Source organism: Delphinus delphis, chromosome 4 (assembly GCF_949987515.2).
Source record: "Delphinus delphis chromosome 4, mDelDel1.2, whole genome shotgun sequence".
NCBI lineage: Eukaryota > Metazoa > Chordata > Mammalia > Artiodactyla > Delphinidae > Delphinus > Delphinus delphis.
In genome coordinates this window covers 129,622,170-129,639,276 of record NC_082686.1, presented here as the reverse complement: position 1 = coordinate 129,639,276, position 17,107 = coordinate 129,622,170, and the positions used below count along the sequence as shown (strand labels likewise).

Below are 17,107 nucleotides of genomic sequence, written 5' to 3'. Positions count from 1 at the left end.
AGCAGAGGTTTGCATGCTATAAAAGCCCAGCAGCAGTTGGCTAGGATAATGAGGCTGGTAACAATTCAAGTCTTCGCTGTAGAGGTAATTTTCAAAAAATGAAGCACAGAGGCTTGTATGAGTCCATGTGTAGAAACTATACACCTAACATCTCAAGCTTTTAAAGGATGATCACCTCCAACAGGTGTCTGAATTACAGAGTTTCAAAACTGGATGTACAGCGAGCAACGCCACAAGAAGGCTTACCTCTTCTTCTTGGTGATAATGAGCACGTCATTAAAGAGGAAGAAGTAGACTTGCTGTTTGGACGTCCTTTTTGAGAAAAGCACAGTGTCTTCCACATAGGCTGTCAACTCACCTCTTTTGACCAACCAGCGGGAAGAGGAGACTAGAGGAAAAGGCTACAAAAAGAGAAACACTCAGTACCCAAAGCCAAAGTAAAGTCCTTTTAGGATTATTGAAAGTAAAGTATAAAACTTACATTCAAACAAATGATACATCACTATTTTATATAAGAGTGTATATAACAAGTACGTAATAGTGAAATACAGTTAGAGAAGGATAGCACATTCTCCAAGAGAAAATCAGGAAGAACAATTTATTTTCCAATATAAAAAACTATTAGGGCTTCCCTGGTGGCGCAGTGGTTGAGAGTCCGCCTGCCGATGCAGGGGACACGGGTTCGTGCCCCGGTCCGGGAAGATCCCCCATGCGGCGGAGCGGCTGGGCCCGTGAGCCATGGCCGCTGAGCCTGCGCGTCTGGAGCCTGTGCTCCGCAACGGGAGAGGCCACAACAGTGAGAGGCCTGCGCACCACAAAAAACAAAACAAAATAAATAAATAAACTATTAATATTAACTTGCCTATATAAAAACTAAAACTCAATCAGAAAATGTTATTGGGTCAACCAAAAGTTATTACCCTTCCATTAACTCTTAACTAAAAAGAAGATTGATAAGGAGTCACTTAAAACTGAAAAGCCTCAAAAGGAAACCTATTGGTATCAACTGAAGTTATTTTAAATATCACAAATCAGAATCCAAAAATATGAAAAAAACATTGATAGCTGAGGTTAAAAAGAGACAAATTAAAAAGTCTGCATTCAACTCATGAACTGAAAAGACTTTATACAAAAGGAAAGAAAAAACCCTGCAAACGAATGTTTTGTCTATTGATTATCTACGTAGCTGTATTCTGGAGAAAACCTTTGCTTAAGTTCATGGTAGTTTCCCTCATGGAAGTTCATCCCTGAAAGCATCACGCCATTTTCTGGTTGTGAAAATGAACTTCTTTCAGAATAATCCATCTTACTCTCATAGAAAAGGCTATATTCAAGGAACTGCATACTGTCTTTTCTTTATTCAGTTTACAGTTTCCAACTGGAAAACTCTCAAAACCTCAGAATGATCCTTACCCATGAGAGCTTTTTTTTAAGTTAGCAGAAATGCTTACTGCCAAAAATCTGATTGAAAAAACGACATCCATAAAAATAAGCAAAAGTTCTTGGACACACAAAAGATAACTCTAGTAAGTGTGGTGCAACCAAATGTCATCCATTTCAGGGAATAATGATTTAAAATAGCCAAAGGAAATTGAGGATATTAGGGAGGAAATAAGAACGATAAGAAAGGATTTCATATTTTTTTAATTTATAAAGGACATTTATAAGAAGGTTGCTCATCAGTTATATACTATTTTCCTGAAGATTTAACATGTAAGATGAAACAGTATGGCTGATCTCAAAATTTCAAAACTGGCTATTTCAAGGAGCTCATGTAGTTTTCAGCCTCCAAATCTCAAATCAGACTATGGCTGAGACTTAAAAGGTGACAGAGAGGTTGCTTAGATAACTCAGGAGGACCCCACCAGCACACACAAGAGGTCACCACAAATAATCAGAGTCAGGTTAGGTCCTGCCACAGGGCTGCAACTACTGGGAACGCACTGCTATCTTGTTATTGCGTGTATAGGATAAACCAATGACGGTATTATGTAATGGCACCCTGTGACTGTTCTTAGTTTAGAGAACGGGGAAAAAAGTTTTTTTAACTCTTGGTCTTCTTTTTCTTTCTAAAAACTTTTTTTTATTTTTGGCTGTGTTGAGTCTTCGTTGCTGTGCACAGGCTTTCTCTAGTTGCTGTGAGCAGGGGCTACTCTTCATTGTGGTGCGCGGACCTCTCACTGCGGTGGCCTCTCTTGTTGCAGAGCAGGGGCTCTGGGCACGCAGGCTTCAGTTAACTCTTGTTCTTAAAACAGATTGAGTTTTATGAACACCTCGTACTCCACTGGGCAAAAATAAATTTCCAATGTATACCTAAAATTGACAGTGGCTTGCAATATGTCTATGCTTCTTTAAAAAACAAAAATCTGATACTATAAATGTTTTTTGTTTCAGTTTATTGTTGAAAGATTAAACTCATTCAGATGGCTTTCTTTTAAGAAGAAGCTATAAAAATGACCAAAATATTTAGAAGAATCACAGTAGCCCAAATTGCTCCTAAGTGAATTCCCACAGTTTAGAAGCTTCGTCTAAGACGAGAATCCAGGTGTGAATCAAAAATAAGAAAAGAGGGCTTCCCTGGTGGTGCAGTGGTTGAGAGTCTGCCTGCCGATGCAGGGGACACGGGTTCGTGCCCCGGTGGGGAAGATCCCACATGCCGTGGAGCGGCTGGGCCCGTGAGCCATGGCCGCTGAGCCTGCGCGTCCGGAGCCTGTGCTCTGCGACGGGAGAGGCCACAACAGTGAGAGGCTCGGGTACCGCAGGAAAAAAAAAAAAAAAGATAGAAAAATTCATGAACAAAAACACATCCTTAAAGGTACTGATATAATTCCCATGGAGAAAAGATTTCCATTCTTTTTGGTGTTACTTAGCATCCTAGAAAACCAGCCTCAGCATAAAATTTAACGAATTTTATGGGCCAGTGAGACAAGGAAGAACAAGTTTTTTCTAAATTGAGACAAAAATGCATCATTTAGCCATTTTAAAGTATACATATAATTCAGCGGCTTTTAGTACATTCACAGTGTTGTGCAGTGATCATCACTGTCTAATTCCAGAAACACTTCCATTACCCTAAAAAGAAAGTCCATATGCACTGAGCAGTCACTCTCCACTCTGCCCTCCCATTAATTAAGTTAATCCTTACAATAACTCCATGAGGGAGTGTACCATTATCAGTCCTACTTTACGGTTCAGAAAACTAAGAAATGAAAGTTAAGTAATGCCCAAAGTCCTACAGCTAGTAAGTAGTGGAGCTACAACTGGAACTCAGGCAGGCTGGCTCCAGAGTCCACGCTCTTAATATTGGCTTCCTGTGCCGATCCGGTGGACTCTCCTCACCCCTCACGTTACCACGTGCAGCACATGATACTCGGCCAGAAACTTACTAATTTAAAAATGAAAAACACATGTAAGTAAACATACATACATACATTCATACATACATATATCTAATACACACACACACACACACACACACACACACACATATATAAGCTTTTATCCCCTTCAAATGAGAAAAGACTAGCATTATTTTGCTGCCACGGTTAAGAATGTGGATGCTGCAGCCAGTCGCAGATCTGAATCCAGACTTCAGTACTTCTTGGTGTATGACTTTGAGCAAATAATTTACTATTTCTAGCTTCGAATTCCTCAACGATAAAATGGGAATAATAATTAGATACTTCATGGGGTTCCTGTGAGAATTCAATGAGACTATGTGAAAATGGCACATAGTAAATACTCAGTAAATATTTTCATGGCAGTAATGGCTACGGTAGGACAATAAACCAAACAGAAGCAACACAGAACCCACTACCTTTCCCTCAGGGTCGTTCCTCCTCTTGGATTCCCCACCTAGGTGGATGGTGTGACTCTCCATCCAGTCGACCAGACTAGACACCTGCGGTACCACCGCTACAGCCCTCCTCCAGGCATCCCGCTTATCTCTCTGCCTCTGCTTCCAGTCTCCAAACTGGTTTTCTGCCTCCGGTTTTATTACATTCCCAACTTACCCTCCACATAGCTGCTGTAATACATTTTTAAAATAATAAACTGAATCTGGTGTATGTGTGTAGAGTGGGAAGGGGGGGTTGTTAAAAAAAAAAAAAAAGTCCTATGAAAACCTATTAAGTGAACAACCTCCTTCCCACACCGTACCTCATCTGCTCAGTTTCCAACCACTGATTACAGCCCCTACAAGGTAGTAACTGTTACTGTTCTTCTATAACTTTCCAGAGATTTCTTACACATAAGCAACTTTTATACTCTTTTTTCCTCCTGTTCTGCACCTTACTTTTTTCACTTAATAATGTAAGACAGAAAGCTTACCGTATCGATTCCTAAAATTCTTCATTTTTTTTTAAGTTGAGTGGTCTTACATAATTTAGGTATACTATAATTTATTTAATCAGTCCCCTATTGATAGATGTTTAGGTTGTTTCTAATCTTTTGCAATTAAAACAATGCCATATCAGTAACTTTGTGTGTATGTCTGTATATATGTGTGTGTGTGTGTGTGTGTGTGTGTGTGTGTGTGTGTGTAATTTTACACATTCATGAGTATATCAATAGAATAAATTTTTAGAAGTAAAATTGCTGGGTCATAGTAACTTGCATTTGTAATTTTGATAGTTTTTGACATATTGCCCACCATTGGGGTTATAACAATCTTTCCCACGAGCAACAGATAAACATGGCTTTCCCAACAACTCACTGATAAAATGTTTTGAATTATTTATAAATCTAAGGGGTAGAATACATTATTTTAATTTCAATTAGCAATTTTCTTCTGAATGAAGTAAAGCATCTTTTCAGATGTTTAACAGTCATTTGTATTTCCTCTTCTGACGACAGTTTTCTAGTTTGCAATTTTCTAATGGATTTTTTCCTTATCTTCCTCTTATCACTTTGAGGTTATATGTTGGGAATATTAATGCTTTATCTATATGGGAGTTCTAAATTTTTTCCCCAGTTTCCTATTTCCCTTCTCACTTTTTAAATACCCTTTAATTTTCACTCTATGGAGAAATTTTTAAAATTTTCACATCGATCAATTTTCGTTTTAATGACTTCTGGATTTGGAATAAGTTTAAAAGGCTTTTACTATGATGCTAAGGTCATCTTTACTAAATGTGCATCTGACTGTGTCACTTCCACGCTCTGAACTTTTCAGTGGCTCCCAGATGATCCGGCTCTGCTCCTTCTTTTGGCGCACAAGGCCCTTCCCATGAGTTCTGGTTCGGCCCTGCTTGCCTCGACCCCACTGAATGTGTGCAATTCCTGGGCTACAGCAGCTGAAACCATGTCCTGTGCATTTGCTCCTGCTCTTCACTCTTGGAAGACCCTTCTCTCTCTCCTTTCAAGATCAGCTCAAGCGTACCTCCAGTATGAAGCCTTGCCTGGCTGCTACAAGCTCCCCACCCCTTTGTCCCTCATTCTTAGGGCCGGCCACGCCCTCTCCATTGCTGGTGTTCTCAAAACTCTTCTATCTCCCATAACAGCTGTAGACTTGGCTCACTCCTTTGTATTTCTGCAGTCTTCTACTAGATGGTAAGCTCCCTGAGGGCAGGGATCATGCTTTTGTTTTCCCACTTCAGTCCACAAAGGTGCTCATGAAATTTGTTGAAAGAATGCACGTGCTTGGACAAACCACTTAACTTCTTTGAACATCTGTCTTTGCGTCTTTGAAATGAACTGAATAAAAATGTCCATTGTTATCCATAAAGTGTTATAGAAATGAGGTCCTAAGGTTGTATTAGTATTTCTAAGTGGTCTGAATTAAGCCCTTCATTATAAATCTAAACTTAGAATACTTTCCTTTACGTTTGCAATCTTAATCATTGAACCAAGAGAAAACAAAAAAACAAAAACTCCTGCACTCAATTGATGTTAATCACTTATTTTTAAGAACCCTTGGGGTAAGATTTTTTCAGTTACAAATTAATTGTGGTTCTAGAGAAACAGAGCTTAAAGGTATCTTAAAACAACTGATTATCAGTGAAGAAAGAAAAAGAAAAATGGTTAGGGAAGGGACTTATCAACTTTTAAAACGGAAATGGTTAGAGATTTATCATCTTTAAAAAGGACGGGATTAAAAAGAACCTTTGGATGTATAGATATATTTTCTAAAATACTTAGAAACAAATGAAAGTGAAGGACAGGATTCTTTTTGAAGGATGGGAAAAAAATGGGTTTTGAAATTGCCGTAAATTTCTATATGAGGGTATAATAGCGAAAGTGTGCGTGCGCGTGCATGCGCACCCTGTTTTTAGCAAGTACCCATCATTTTCTGAGAAGAATCATGGGTCACCTTTCTGCATTTAAATCTTTATAGTCAGGGTGTCACAGTGGAAGAGTTTACACTGATCTGCAAGTCAGGACGTCTGGACCCTAGTCCTGATTTTGCCACCACGAGCCGAATGACCCTGTTAACAATTATTCTCTGGGTTGTATTTCTCTCATTTATAAAATAAAAGGGTGTAGCTGTACTATATCAGTGGCCCTCAAACTATATGACACAGCAGAGAGTTATCTGCATAATGCCACGATTGCTCTAATCCCACTGCACAAATTAGGAACACTTTCACTATGAAAAAATATGACCGCTTTAAGTTGCTTCATTAAATTCAAGTGGCATAAAACGAAACAGAATCACAACCATGAACACTCACACCCATTAAGAACTAAACTGTGAGCCAGCAAAGGAGCTGACCATGGCCTAGCCTCGCCATTAATTGTTATTTCCTTCTTTGTGCATCCTGTCATCTGCCCCTGAGCAGTATGAGACACGCAGTAGCAGGCAGCATATATGCACAAAAGAATTATGGGAGAAAAACAAATTTGAAAAGAACAATTCACTAGCAATCCTTTTGTGCAAACTGAGAAAGGAGTGTCCTTATTTGATTTAGGAGAACACCCTGGTCCAGCTCGTGGGATACCACTGTTTTGCAGGATACTTTGAGAATACTAAAGAAATCTCCTTTCTATTCTAAAATTCTATTATTTTTAACCACCCTTTTCTCAAGTTTGGTGGCTTCCTAGGGAAACAAGAAAGTGCCAGTTAGATAATACCTAACTCTGTGGTCTAGAGAAAGGTCACTTTATCTGGTATTAGCAAGAGCTGAATTGTCCAAAGCAAAGCATCTGCTATTTCCCCTGCCAGCCTCTCTGTAATCAATTTATGGTCCTGCTGTGAAAAGCAAATTCCTCTCCACTTTGTTGCCCTCAACTATCTCTTTATTCGCATAAGATTTAAGCAGGAGCAGTAACAAATCTATTTATGAAGAAGTATGAGAGAATACCTTAATTTTAAACTCCAGCTGGGAGTTAATTGTGTACATCATTTCAGTCCTTTCCATCTTCCGAGCTCCTTCATTGCAGAGTCGAACCAACTGGAAACAGAGGATAATAAGGAGGGTTAAGAGGTGAACGAGAGAAACCTCACTTTCAAATGCAGATCTCACAGGAAACAATTAGCACTGTGGAATCTCCAGAGACTCATTCCAGACAGTTAAAGAACTCACAGTTTCACACAGTCAAGACTTTGTACCCAGTTGGAAGTGGTGTCTTCAGGATGTGAAGACAGAGGAAAAAAAACGTCCTGAGAATTTTCAGGGACACACATCCTCTGTGCATTATCACACGATGCCCTCCACATACACTCGGCAGATTCCTCACACGGTCCAGTCTGCTCCAGTCTGCTCCTTTCCTCTGCCCCTCCTCCTTGCCTTCACCCATGGGAACACCACCAACCTCAGAGCAAGCTGCACCTCTCTCCCCACTTCATATCAGAGCAGCTGAGGGCAGACCACTGACTTCAAAGACAAATTCTTAGCAGAACGCTACATGCAAAGCAGGTGACCAGTAACCTGGATGCTGGAAGAGGAAAGCCTTCCATTGGAACCTAATGGTCAATGATTCTTCAAGGATGGTCAAGCTAAGGGAAATGCAGTTTAATTAGAACTACTGATTTATCTACAAACAGAACAAACTCATAGTCCTTTGATGAGTAGCTGTGATATCATGATTTATAATAAACAAAATATATATTTTGTCTTTTTCCATGGTTTCTGGCACACAGCTCCTAAAACCCTTGTAATTTCCTACGTAAGAACCACAGGGGCATCTCTGGCTATAATTTAGTTTTGCTACCAGTTCCTGAAACAGCTCCAAGGCATAAAAGTGAAATGGGTATCTTCAGTTATTCGTAACAAGCCCCCCCTTCAACCACGTCTGAGTTTATGTTAATGAGGTGACTTCTGGTAAGCCCCTAAGGATGGGGCTGGTTGCCAGGGGAACCAAGCAAGTGATTAAAGAGAAGGCTGGAATTTTCAGCCCTGCAGACTTCCAGGGAGGGGAAAGGGGCTGGAGATAATGTGATCACTATTGGACAATGATTGAATAATTCACGCCTACATAGTGAAGCCTCCATAAAAATCCCTGAACTTCGGAGTTGGAGAGCTTCCAGGCTGGTAAACAGGAACACTCCTGCGTGCTGGGAGGGTGGCATCCTTCTAGACCTCACCTTATCTCTTCATCTGGCTGTTCATTCTTATCCCTGAATAGCCTTTGTAATAAACCACTAATCTAGTAAGTAAACTGTTTTCCTGAGTTCTGTGAGCCCCTCTAGCAAATTAATCAAACCTGAGGACGGGGTCATGGGAACTTGATTTATAGCCAGTGGGTCAGAAGCACAGGTAACAATGTGACTGAAATTTAGTGACTGAAATGAAGTTGGGGGTGTAGTCTTGCGGGCTTGAGCCCTTATCCTGTGGGATCTGATGCTATACCTCCAGGTGGAGTGAGAACTGAACTGAATACAGTAAGACACCCAGCTGGTTCAGCAGAAGTACTTGGCGTGGGGAAAAACCCCACACATTTGGTGACCACAAGGGTCAGAAATGAAGTGCTCTGTGGGTAGAGTACTGAGCACAGAGGAGACACACAGGAGTTTCTCCTTTACACTGTACCTAATACATAATTATTAGTTCACTGGCCTAAACCAAAACAAACTTTGTATTTCCAATTTCTTATTAACTGAAAAATCTATAAAACTTGTCCATAACAAGGATCATTGGCCATAAAGACATGTGATTGTTAAAAGCGAAGCTAGAAATTCTGATTAGATTTACTTTACTATTACTGCTCCATTAAGTTACATATGCTTACCGTAAAAAAAAAAAAAAAAGATAATACATAAGTAGACAAAACAGGCCATAAAAGGCTCTGACCTAATCCTACTCCATGGAGGTAACTGGAAACAAGATGGGTTATACACTTTCTCTTTTTTTCCTATGCTTATATGAACATATACACACACACATATAATGTGTAGAAATTCTAATTTTTGTAAATGGATTATTCAATGCTTGTCTGTGACTTAATTTTTTCACTTGCCAATATTTCGCCTTATAAATTTAACATTCACTGAAAAACAAGTTTATTTTGTACACGGTATGTGTCAGATGCTAGGGTTACAACATTTAAGAGATACACAATCCCCATCCTCATAAAAGAAGGGCAGACACAATAATTACAGACTGAAATCTTAAAGGGGGAAAAAAAAACAGGGGTTCTGGGAGAAGGAGGGTGAGGAGGGAGCCAGGGACCTCTCCTGAGAGGTCATTTAGGCTGACAGCTGAAGGAGAAAAGGGAGTTAGCACCCAAATCAATGGAGAGCGCTGGTCCAGGCAGAGTGAACCCCAGGAGCAAAGGGCTGACACTGGGAAAGTGCCGTGTGCCTGAGAAAGTAAACGGTCCGGACACAGGAAAATGGCACAAAAGGAAACTAGAGGACCAGCCCAGGGTCAAAGCATGCAAGTTCTTCAGGTGTGTGGATTGTATTCTAAGTGCAAAGAGAAGCCACCAGCAGGCTTTCAGCAGAGGAGTGATAGGATGCAACATATGCTACGACCATATGTGCTTTCCACAGTGTACTTATTCAGTCCCCCACTGATGGACACTTGGATGTTTCCAGTCACTTAACAGATATTCTAGGCTTAAAGGGGACACCTATCTTCAGTTCCAGCGTATCTTTAGGTCTGAATGGTCTTGAGGAGTTCACTGATGCAGGGACGGATGGCTGCACCCGATCAAAGCTAGGCGCAGAAAATATCCTGGCTGGGCTGGGGCAACTGTAATTAAAATATCCAATAAGGGGGACTTCCCTGGTGGTCCAATGGTTAGGACTTCACCTTCCAATGCAGGGGGGTGCGGGTTTGATCCCAGGTCAGGGAGCTAAGATCCCATAGGCCTCGTGGCAAAAAAGCAAAACATAAAACAGAAGCAATATTGTAACAAATTCAATAAAGGCTTTAAAAATGGTCCACCTCCAAAATATCTTAAAAAAAAAAGTGACTTTAAAATAATATATATATCCTAAAAGGATGAAGACAGAACAAAATCCAATCAGGCAGCCACTGCTCAGGGCATTTTTATGATTTCTCTTGAAGAATATATGTTCATAGTTCCCAAATCTGTGCTCCCTGCCTTGGTCTGTTCCCTAAACTCTACAGCCAACTACCTGGATGGTATCTCCTCTCGGGTCCCCCAGAGCCATCTCGAACTCAGGATGGAATGACCAAACCTCAACACTACCTTTATCACCCCCTCCCCCGGCCCAGTGTTCTCTATGTGATCAATCCCAGCATCATCCGCTTCCCCAAGCCAAAGAGCTGGGTCCTCACCTCTCAGATGCCTCCGGCTCCTTTGTCCTCCACATCCAAACAGTTCACAAAGTCTCATTCATGTTGCCGTCCTGCTGTCCACTCATCCACCAGCCCCGTCCCCGCACTCAGGCTCAAACTCCCTCTCCTTTGGATTACTGGCCTCCTAATTCACTGCCATCACTTCTGCCCTACCCTTATGTGTCATCCAGAAAAACATTTTCAATCTAAGTTCAAATCTTTTTTTTTTTTGCGGTACGCGGCTTCTCACTGTTGTGGCCTCTCCCATTGCGGAGCACAGGATCCGGACGCGCAGGCTCAGCGGCCATGGCTCACGGGCCCAGCCGCTCCGCGGCATGTGGGATCCTCTCGGACCGGGGCACGAACCCGTGTCCCCTGCATCGGCAGGCGGACTCTCAACCACTGCGCCACCAGGGAAGCCCCTAAGTTCAAATCTGATCATGCAACTCGTCAGCTTGAAATCCTTAAAGGCTCCTCGAAGCTTTCAGAATTAAATCTCGGCAAGACCATGATCTGGCACCTACTTACTTGATCCCTAACTTCCTGCTTCTCTTATCTTGGGCCTCAGTCTTACCAAATCTCTGCTCAGAGCCGCACACCCTTCCATGTCCCTTTGCACTTTTGCACGTGTGTTGCCCTCTACCTGAACATTCTTCACCCCACTCTGTCCCACTGACTCCTTCTTATCTAGATTTATACCCCCCATTTGTCTTTCAGGACTCATCTTGGGTACTACCTCTCTAAAAAGACTGGAGAGCAGAGATTGTGAAATTTCCGTATTTGTTAGTTCAGTGCCCAGCCCAGTACCTAAGACACAAAGGAAGGCTCAGCAGATGTTAATGTGTAAACTGCCTTCAGAGATCATTTATAAGCCACTTAAAAAAGGGGGGGGGGGCAATTCCTTTTTAGTTATCCCACTTTAAAATGAAAGGGAAAATGGAAAATAAAGTTATAATCTTTATTTCCTAAACTTCCAAACATAGACTCCACCAGCCGCCACCTCCAAAGGCGTATTAAAAACAAAAAAGTTCCCTCAAAATATAGCAAGCAATGGTATCATTAGTGGACTCTGATTAATGACTATCTTGAAGGGACAAGCGCTAATTTGGATATAGTGTTTTTATTAAAATCAGCCTCTGCATATTAAAGCCGTGCCTTCCTTTAGCGTCTGTCAAAGCTTTATTAAATTTGGCTGAATTTTTTGTTTTAGGCCAAATTTATGTGGCAAAAAAAGAACTCAATCTCTCTAATGTAGAAATATAAATTAAAACAAAAATAAAATATTTTCAATCTATCAAATTCACAAAGATGAAAAGAATATTGGATGCTGGGGAGTGCACAGTAAGACAGACACTTAGAAATACTTCTGGTTGTCATGGATACAGGGACAACTTTTCCTGAAGGCACTTGGGGGTTTTTAAATCATACCTACCTTTTTTTCCCCCAATAAACCCATTTCTGGAAACTTTTCAACAGAAATCATCAGAGGAGCACAATCATTTATGTAAGGCCATAGTCCATGCAGCACTATTTAGAAGAGTAAATGAAATGGGTACCACATGAATCCATGTGTAAGTGTACATTTACATCCACTGGAAGGACACGCCATAAAATGGCAATAGTCACTATCTTTGACAAGATTACTGATTACATTTTATTTTCTCTTATTTCAATTTTTCAAATTTTCTGTAATGGACATTTAGTACATTATTTTTAAAATGTTACCTTTGTAAACCTTAAATGCATTCTTTCAGAGCAGTACTTGGAGTGAAGGAAAAAAACCTTATTAATTCCTCCCTTCTGCTCTCCTCTCCCTTTACCATCAGTAACCACGGTTGAAAGTCTGATGTGTATGATTCTGGGTACTATTTCTATAAATTGATGACATACATATGTCATCAATTTAAACACATCAAAATAAACACATTTTATTACGTAGATGTCATTACACTATCTGTTCTGTTCTGCAACTTAATGTTCTTCACTTGACACAGCTTAGAGATCTTTTCATGTTAATAGATATCTACCTCTTTTAAATAGCTGAAGCAATAAGTTACAAGAAAAGATTCAAGAGAACTTGGCTCTTCTGCTACTATGAGAAAAGCTTATAACTTAATATTATCTCCAAATAGAAGTAGAATTTTTATGAGGTGCACGTTAAAGCAGTTATTCTCTTTCCACGGGAGAGTAAATAAAAGAGAGCAGCAGGGACGATTTCATTGGCATAAGAAACCATGTCCTGAGCACCACTCCTTAGACACCAGACACGACTCTGCACCAGCTGAACTATCAGATTCCCTGGAAATTTCCCTCCCCCCGGCTCCGCCCCAGCATCTGAGCCGAAAATCTGGAATAAATACACATTTCACTTGATATAAACATCTTTCTTGTTTTTGAGTTGTTTGACTAAGTCAGTAAGTCTTTCCAAAGCCCCAATTCAGTAAGTTGTCACCGTCATGTCAGCCACATACAGGAACAATTTCACTGAAGTATTATTCATACTATGCAAATAAATTTCATTAGCATTTTAATTACCAAAAAAGATATTACTCATTTTTTCCAAGAATGAATATCTAGAGAGACTTGCCCAAGGGCCTTAGGTGGAGTCCGGTTCTGAAAACTTGGGCCTCATCATACAAAATTTCACTCTCTAAAATAAATACTGGGAACTCCCAATTTCTTTCATTTCCGATAAGGGAAGCAATTCTTATTGAAATTCTGCATTTTGATTTTGAACCATAAATGCTCTATGTACACAGTTTTTTTGTTAAAAATACTGACATTGTTTTCCCAGAATCTATAAAACCCCATCAGTAACCTGCACAAATGAAAAAGAAGATGAATCCCTAAGCTGGCTGTATTGATAACCTCAGTTCCCTACAACACTAGGAGATTGCAGGAATAATCCTGATATTCAGGACTCCTACTCAAGAGAGAGAAACGCTGCCTTAGAAAAAACAATTCTCTGGAACAGCACTTCTTCACAGAGGGTCCTTCATACAGTAAGTATCAAGGTAAGGCAGTTACATTACATTTTTGCCAGCCTTTCCTAAAAGAACCAGTGTCACATCAAGTGAACCAGAGACACCTAAAGGAATGTAGCAGTCTACTGTAACTGGGATGTAAAAGTCTCAAAAAAATTAAGGATCATTGCTCGTTCAATTCAATTACTATTACCCTCCTCCTTTCTCTTCTGTGTGAATTCTTTTCCAACTTCTCAGTAACAACCAAACAAAATCTGACACAATCTCTTACCCTCCCCCCTCCCCCATAGGATTTGGGGTCCTGGAGGAGAGACCCATGGGCAGTAGGACCTTAGGTAATTTCATACCTGTCAGCCCAAATTTCTTCACTTAGTGTTTCCCAAAGTGGGATATGCAGACCACTGATGGAGCAAGAGATGCATTCAAGTGGTTGGCAGACTGCTATGGTTTGAATGTTCATATCCCCCCAAAATATGTGTTGAATTCTTAACCTCTGAAGATGATATTAGGTATTAGCAACTGGGGACTTCGGGAGGTGCTTAGAAGTCATGAGGATACAGCCCTCACAAATGGGACTACAGTAAGCCCCCTACATACAAACCTTCAAGTTTCGAACTTTCAAAGATGCAAACATGCATCTAGTCCCACATAGGAACCAGAACCTGTGCCAAAAACGTCAGGTGTGAATGAAATTGCAGCTTGCCCTCCATCTCCTATTGCTGACAATCCTTCAGCTCTGCCATGTCCCACCTCGTCTCCCTCCTCCAGTCACTAATTCTTCTTGCCTGTTCGCTCGATGCCAGCCCCTGGATGCCAGCTGTTGTACTGTACTACCGTACTTTTCAAGGTACTGTACTGTAAGATTTAAAATGTTTTATTTTTTGTGTTCATTTGTTTTTTATGTATTATTTGTGTGAAAAGTATAATAAACCTATTACAGTACAGTATTGTGTTAGTTGGGTACCTAGGTTAACTTTGTTGGACTTACAAACAAATTGGACTTACAAGCGCGCTCTCCAAATTGAATTTGTTCGTATGTAGGGGACTTACAGTAGTGCTTTCTACAACAGGCCCCAGAGAGCTCCCTCGCTCCCTTCTGCCGTGTGAGGCTATAAGGAGAAGTCTGCAACCTGGCTAGAAGAGGGCCCCAACCCAACCACGCTGGCACCTTGATCTTGAACTTCCAGCCTCTAGAACTGTGAGAAATAAATTTCTATTGTGTATAAGCCATGCAGTCCACGGTCTGTTGTTCTAGCAGCCAAAACAGACTAAGACACAGATAAACTTATTTTTAATACAAAAAAAAGTGGGCAGAAGACCTATATAGACATTTCTCCAAAGAAGACATACAGATGACCAATAGGCACATGAAAAGATGCTCAACATTTCTAATTATTAGAGAAATGCATATCAAAACCACAATGAGGTACCACCTCACACCAGTCAGAAAGGCCATCATTCAAAAGTCTACAAATAACAAATGCTGGAGAGGGTGTGGAGAAAAGGGAACCCTCCTACACTGTCGGTGGGAATGTAATTGGTGCAGCCACTATGGAGAACAATATGGAGGTTCCTCAAAAAACTAAAAATATTTTGAGTTGCTATATGATTCAGCAATCCCACTCCTAGGCATATATCTGAACAAAACTCTAATTCAAAAAGGTACGTGCACCCCTATGTTCACAGCAGCACTATTCACAAAAGCCAAGACATGGAAACAACCTAAATGTCCATCAACAGAAGACTGGATAGAGAAGGTGTGGTACATACATATAATGGAATATTACTCAGCCATGAAAAGAAATGAAATTGGGTCATTTGTAGAGATGTGGATGGACCTAGAGTCTGTCATACAGAGTGAAGTAAGTCAGAAAGAGGAAGAGGAAAACAAACATCGTATATTAATGCAGGTATGTGGAATCTAGAATTTGGTACAGATGAACCTATTTGCAGGGCAGGCATAGAAACACAGATGTAGAGAAAGGACGTGTGGACACAGAGGAGGAAGAGGAAGGTGGGACGAATTGGGAGATTAGGTTTGACATAAATACAGTACCGTGTGTAAAATAGGTAGCTAGTAGGAACCTGCTGTATAGCACAGGGAGCTCAGCCCAGTGGTCTGTGATGACCTAGATGGGCGGGACTGGGGGGTCCAAGAGGGAGGGGATACGTGTATACATATAGCAACATTGTAAAGCAATTATACTCCAACAAAAATATATACATACATACATACATATATATGTGTGTATATATATATATATATATAAAGAAACAACCAGCTCATAAAACCCATGACTTTGTAGTTATTATTGGCCAGGAAAAGTAAAATAGAGTCAATTTAAAGTTGATTAAAACAAAAAGTGCTTCACAATAAAGTGGTACAAAGATGTACCAAACTCAGAAGTAATGTGCGGCTTCGAGATATTTCGGATGCTTCTGATGCTATCATGAGCTTTGCTCCCCTGGGCCGTATCCTCACTGATTCCCATAACTTCCATTGCTTTCTCGCAGCTAAGTATTCCTGTTAGCATTTAAACATACCCACATTTCTCTAATCTTTTAAACAAAAATAGACCCTCCCTCACTTCCCTTTCAACTACAGCTCTCTTTTTGTCTTTTTACCCTCAGCCTGATTGTTGAAACAGCTACACTAGCTGGCTGCATGTTCCCACCTCCCACTCAGCCCTCAACACACTCCAATCTGGCTTCCACACCCACCTCTCCAAGGACACAACCCACCTGATGATAAATAAACCCAGTGAACGCATCAATCATTATCCCACTTTGTCTTTCAGGAGCACCCAATGGGGCTGACCTTCCTTCCACCAGATTACATGCAATTTGCCAGACCACTGATTAAGTTTTCCTCCTTCTTGGGTACATTCTGTTTTGTTTCTCAAGTCTCCTCTGTTGGTTCCTTTCCCCTAAACAAGATGAAGTCCGGTGCTCTTCACAGCTGTACTTCGGACTCACTAACTACTCTTCTTATTATACATACTCCTTGGTACTGGCATCCATTCTCCCAGCTTCAAAAATCATCCCTAGGCTGGTGATTCGCAAATCCACATCTCCGATTCAGGTCTCTCCACTGAGCTCCTGACTTGTACGTTCTATAGGAATCTCAGTTCCGACACATTCTAAATGGAGCTCATCAGCTTCTCCCTATGTTCCTACTGTAGAGCTAAACAAGAGCATCCATCTGGTTGCACAAGCCAGAGACTATTTTCCTTGATTCCTGTCTGCAAACATGCCCACCCAAACCCTCTCCACGCCTACCTCCCCCATGTTGTAGGTTTGCTTCTCTCCATCCTACTCTCACATCATCTGTAGCCTCATCAACTACAAAGGCCTCATCACTGGAGCTCATCCCCACTGTCACCTTCACAGCACATGAATTTACAGCTTCCACAGCATCCTAGGATAAGGTCCACAATT

At 40.8% G+C, this 17,107-nt stretch overlaps 1 protein-coding gene across 5 annotated transcripts in view; it reads right to left on the bottom strand.

Moving 5' to 3' along the window:
* ARHGEF26 (Rho guanine nucleotide exchange factor 26) overlaps positions 1-17,107 on the bottom strand; it is a 168,789-nt gene that overhangs the window by 58,460 nt on the left and 93,222 nt on the right. For all 5 annotated transcript variants that reach the window (XM_060011456.1, XM_060011455.1, XM_060011453.1 and 2 more), the window contains 2 exons: positions 7,302-7,391; positions 247-401 (listed from right to left, as the gene is read on the bottom strand). In XM_060011456.1, coding sequence (XP_059867439.1) covers positions 247-401; positions 7,302-7,391 — 245 coding nt within the window. The remainder of the gene's footprint in view (positions 1-246; positions 402-7,301; positions 7,392-17,107) is intronic.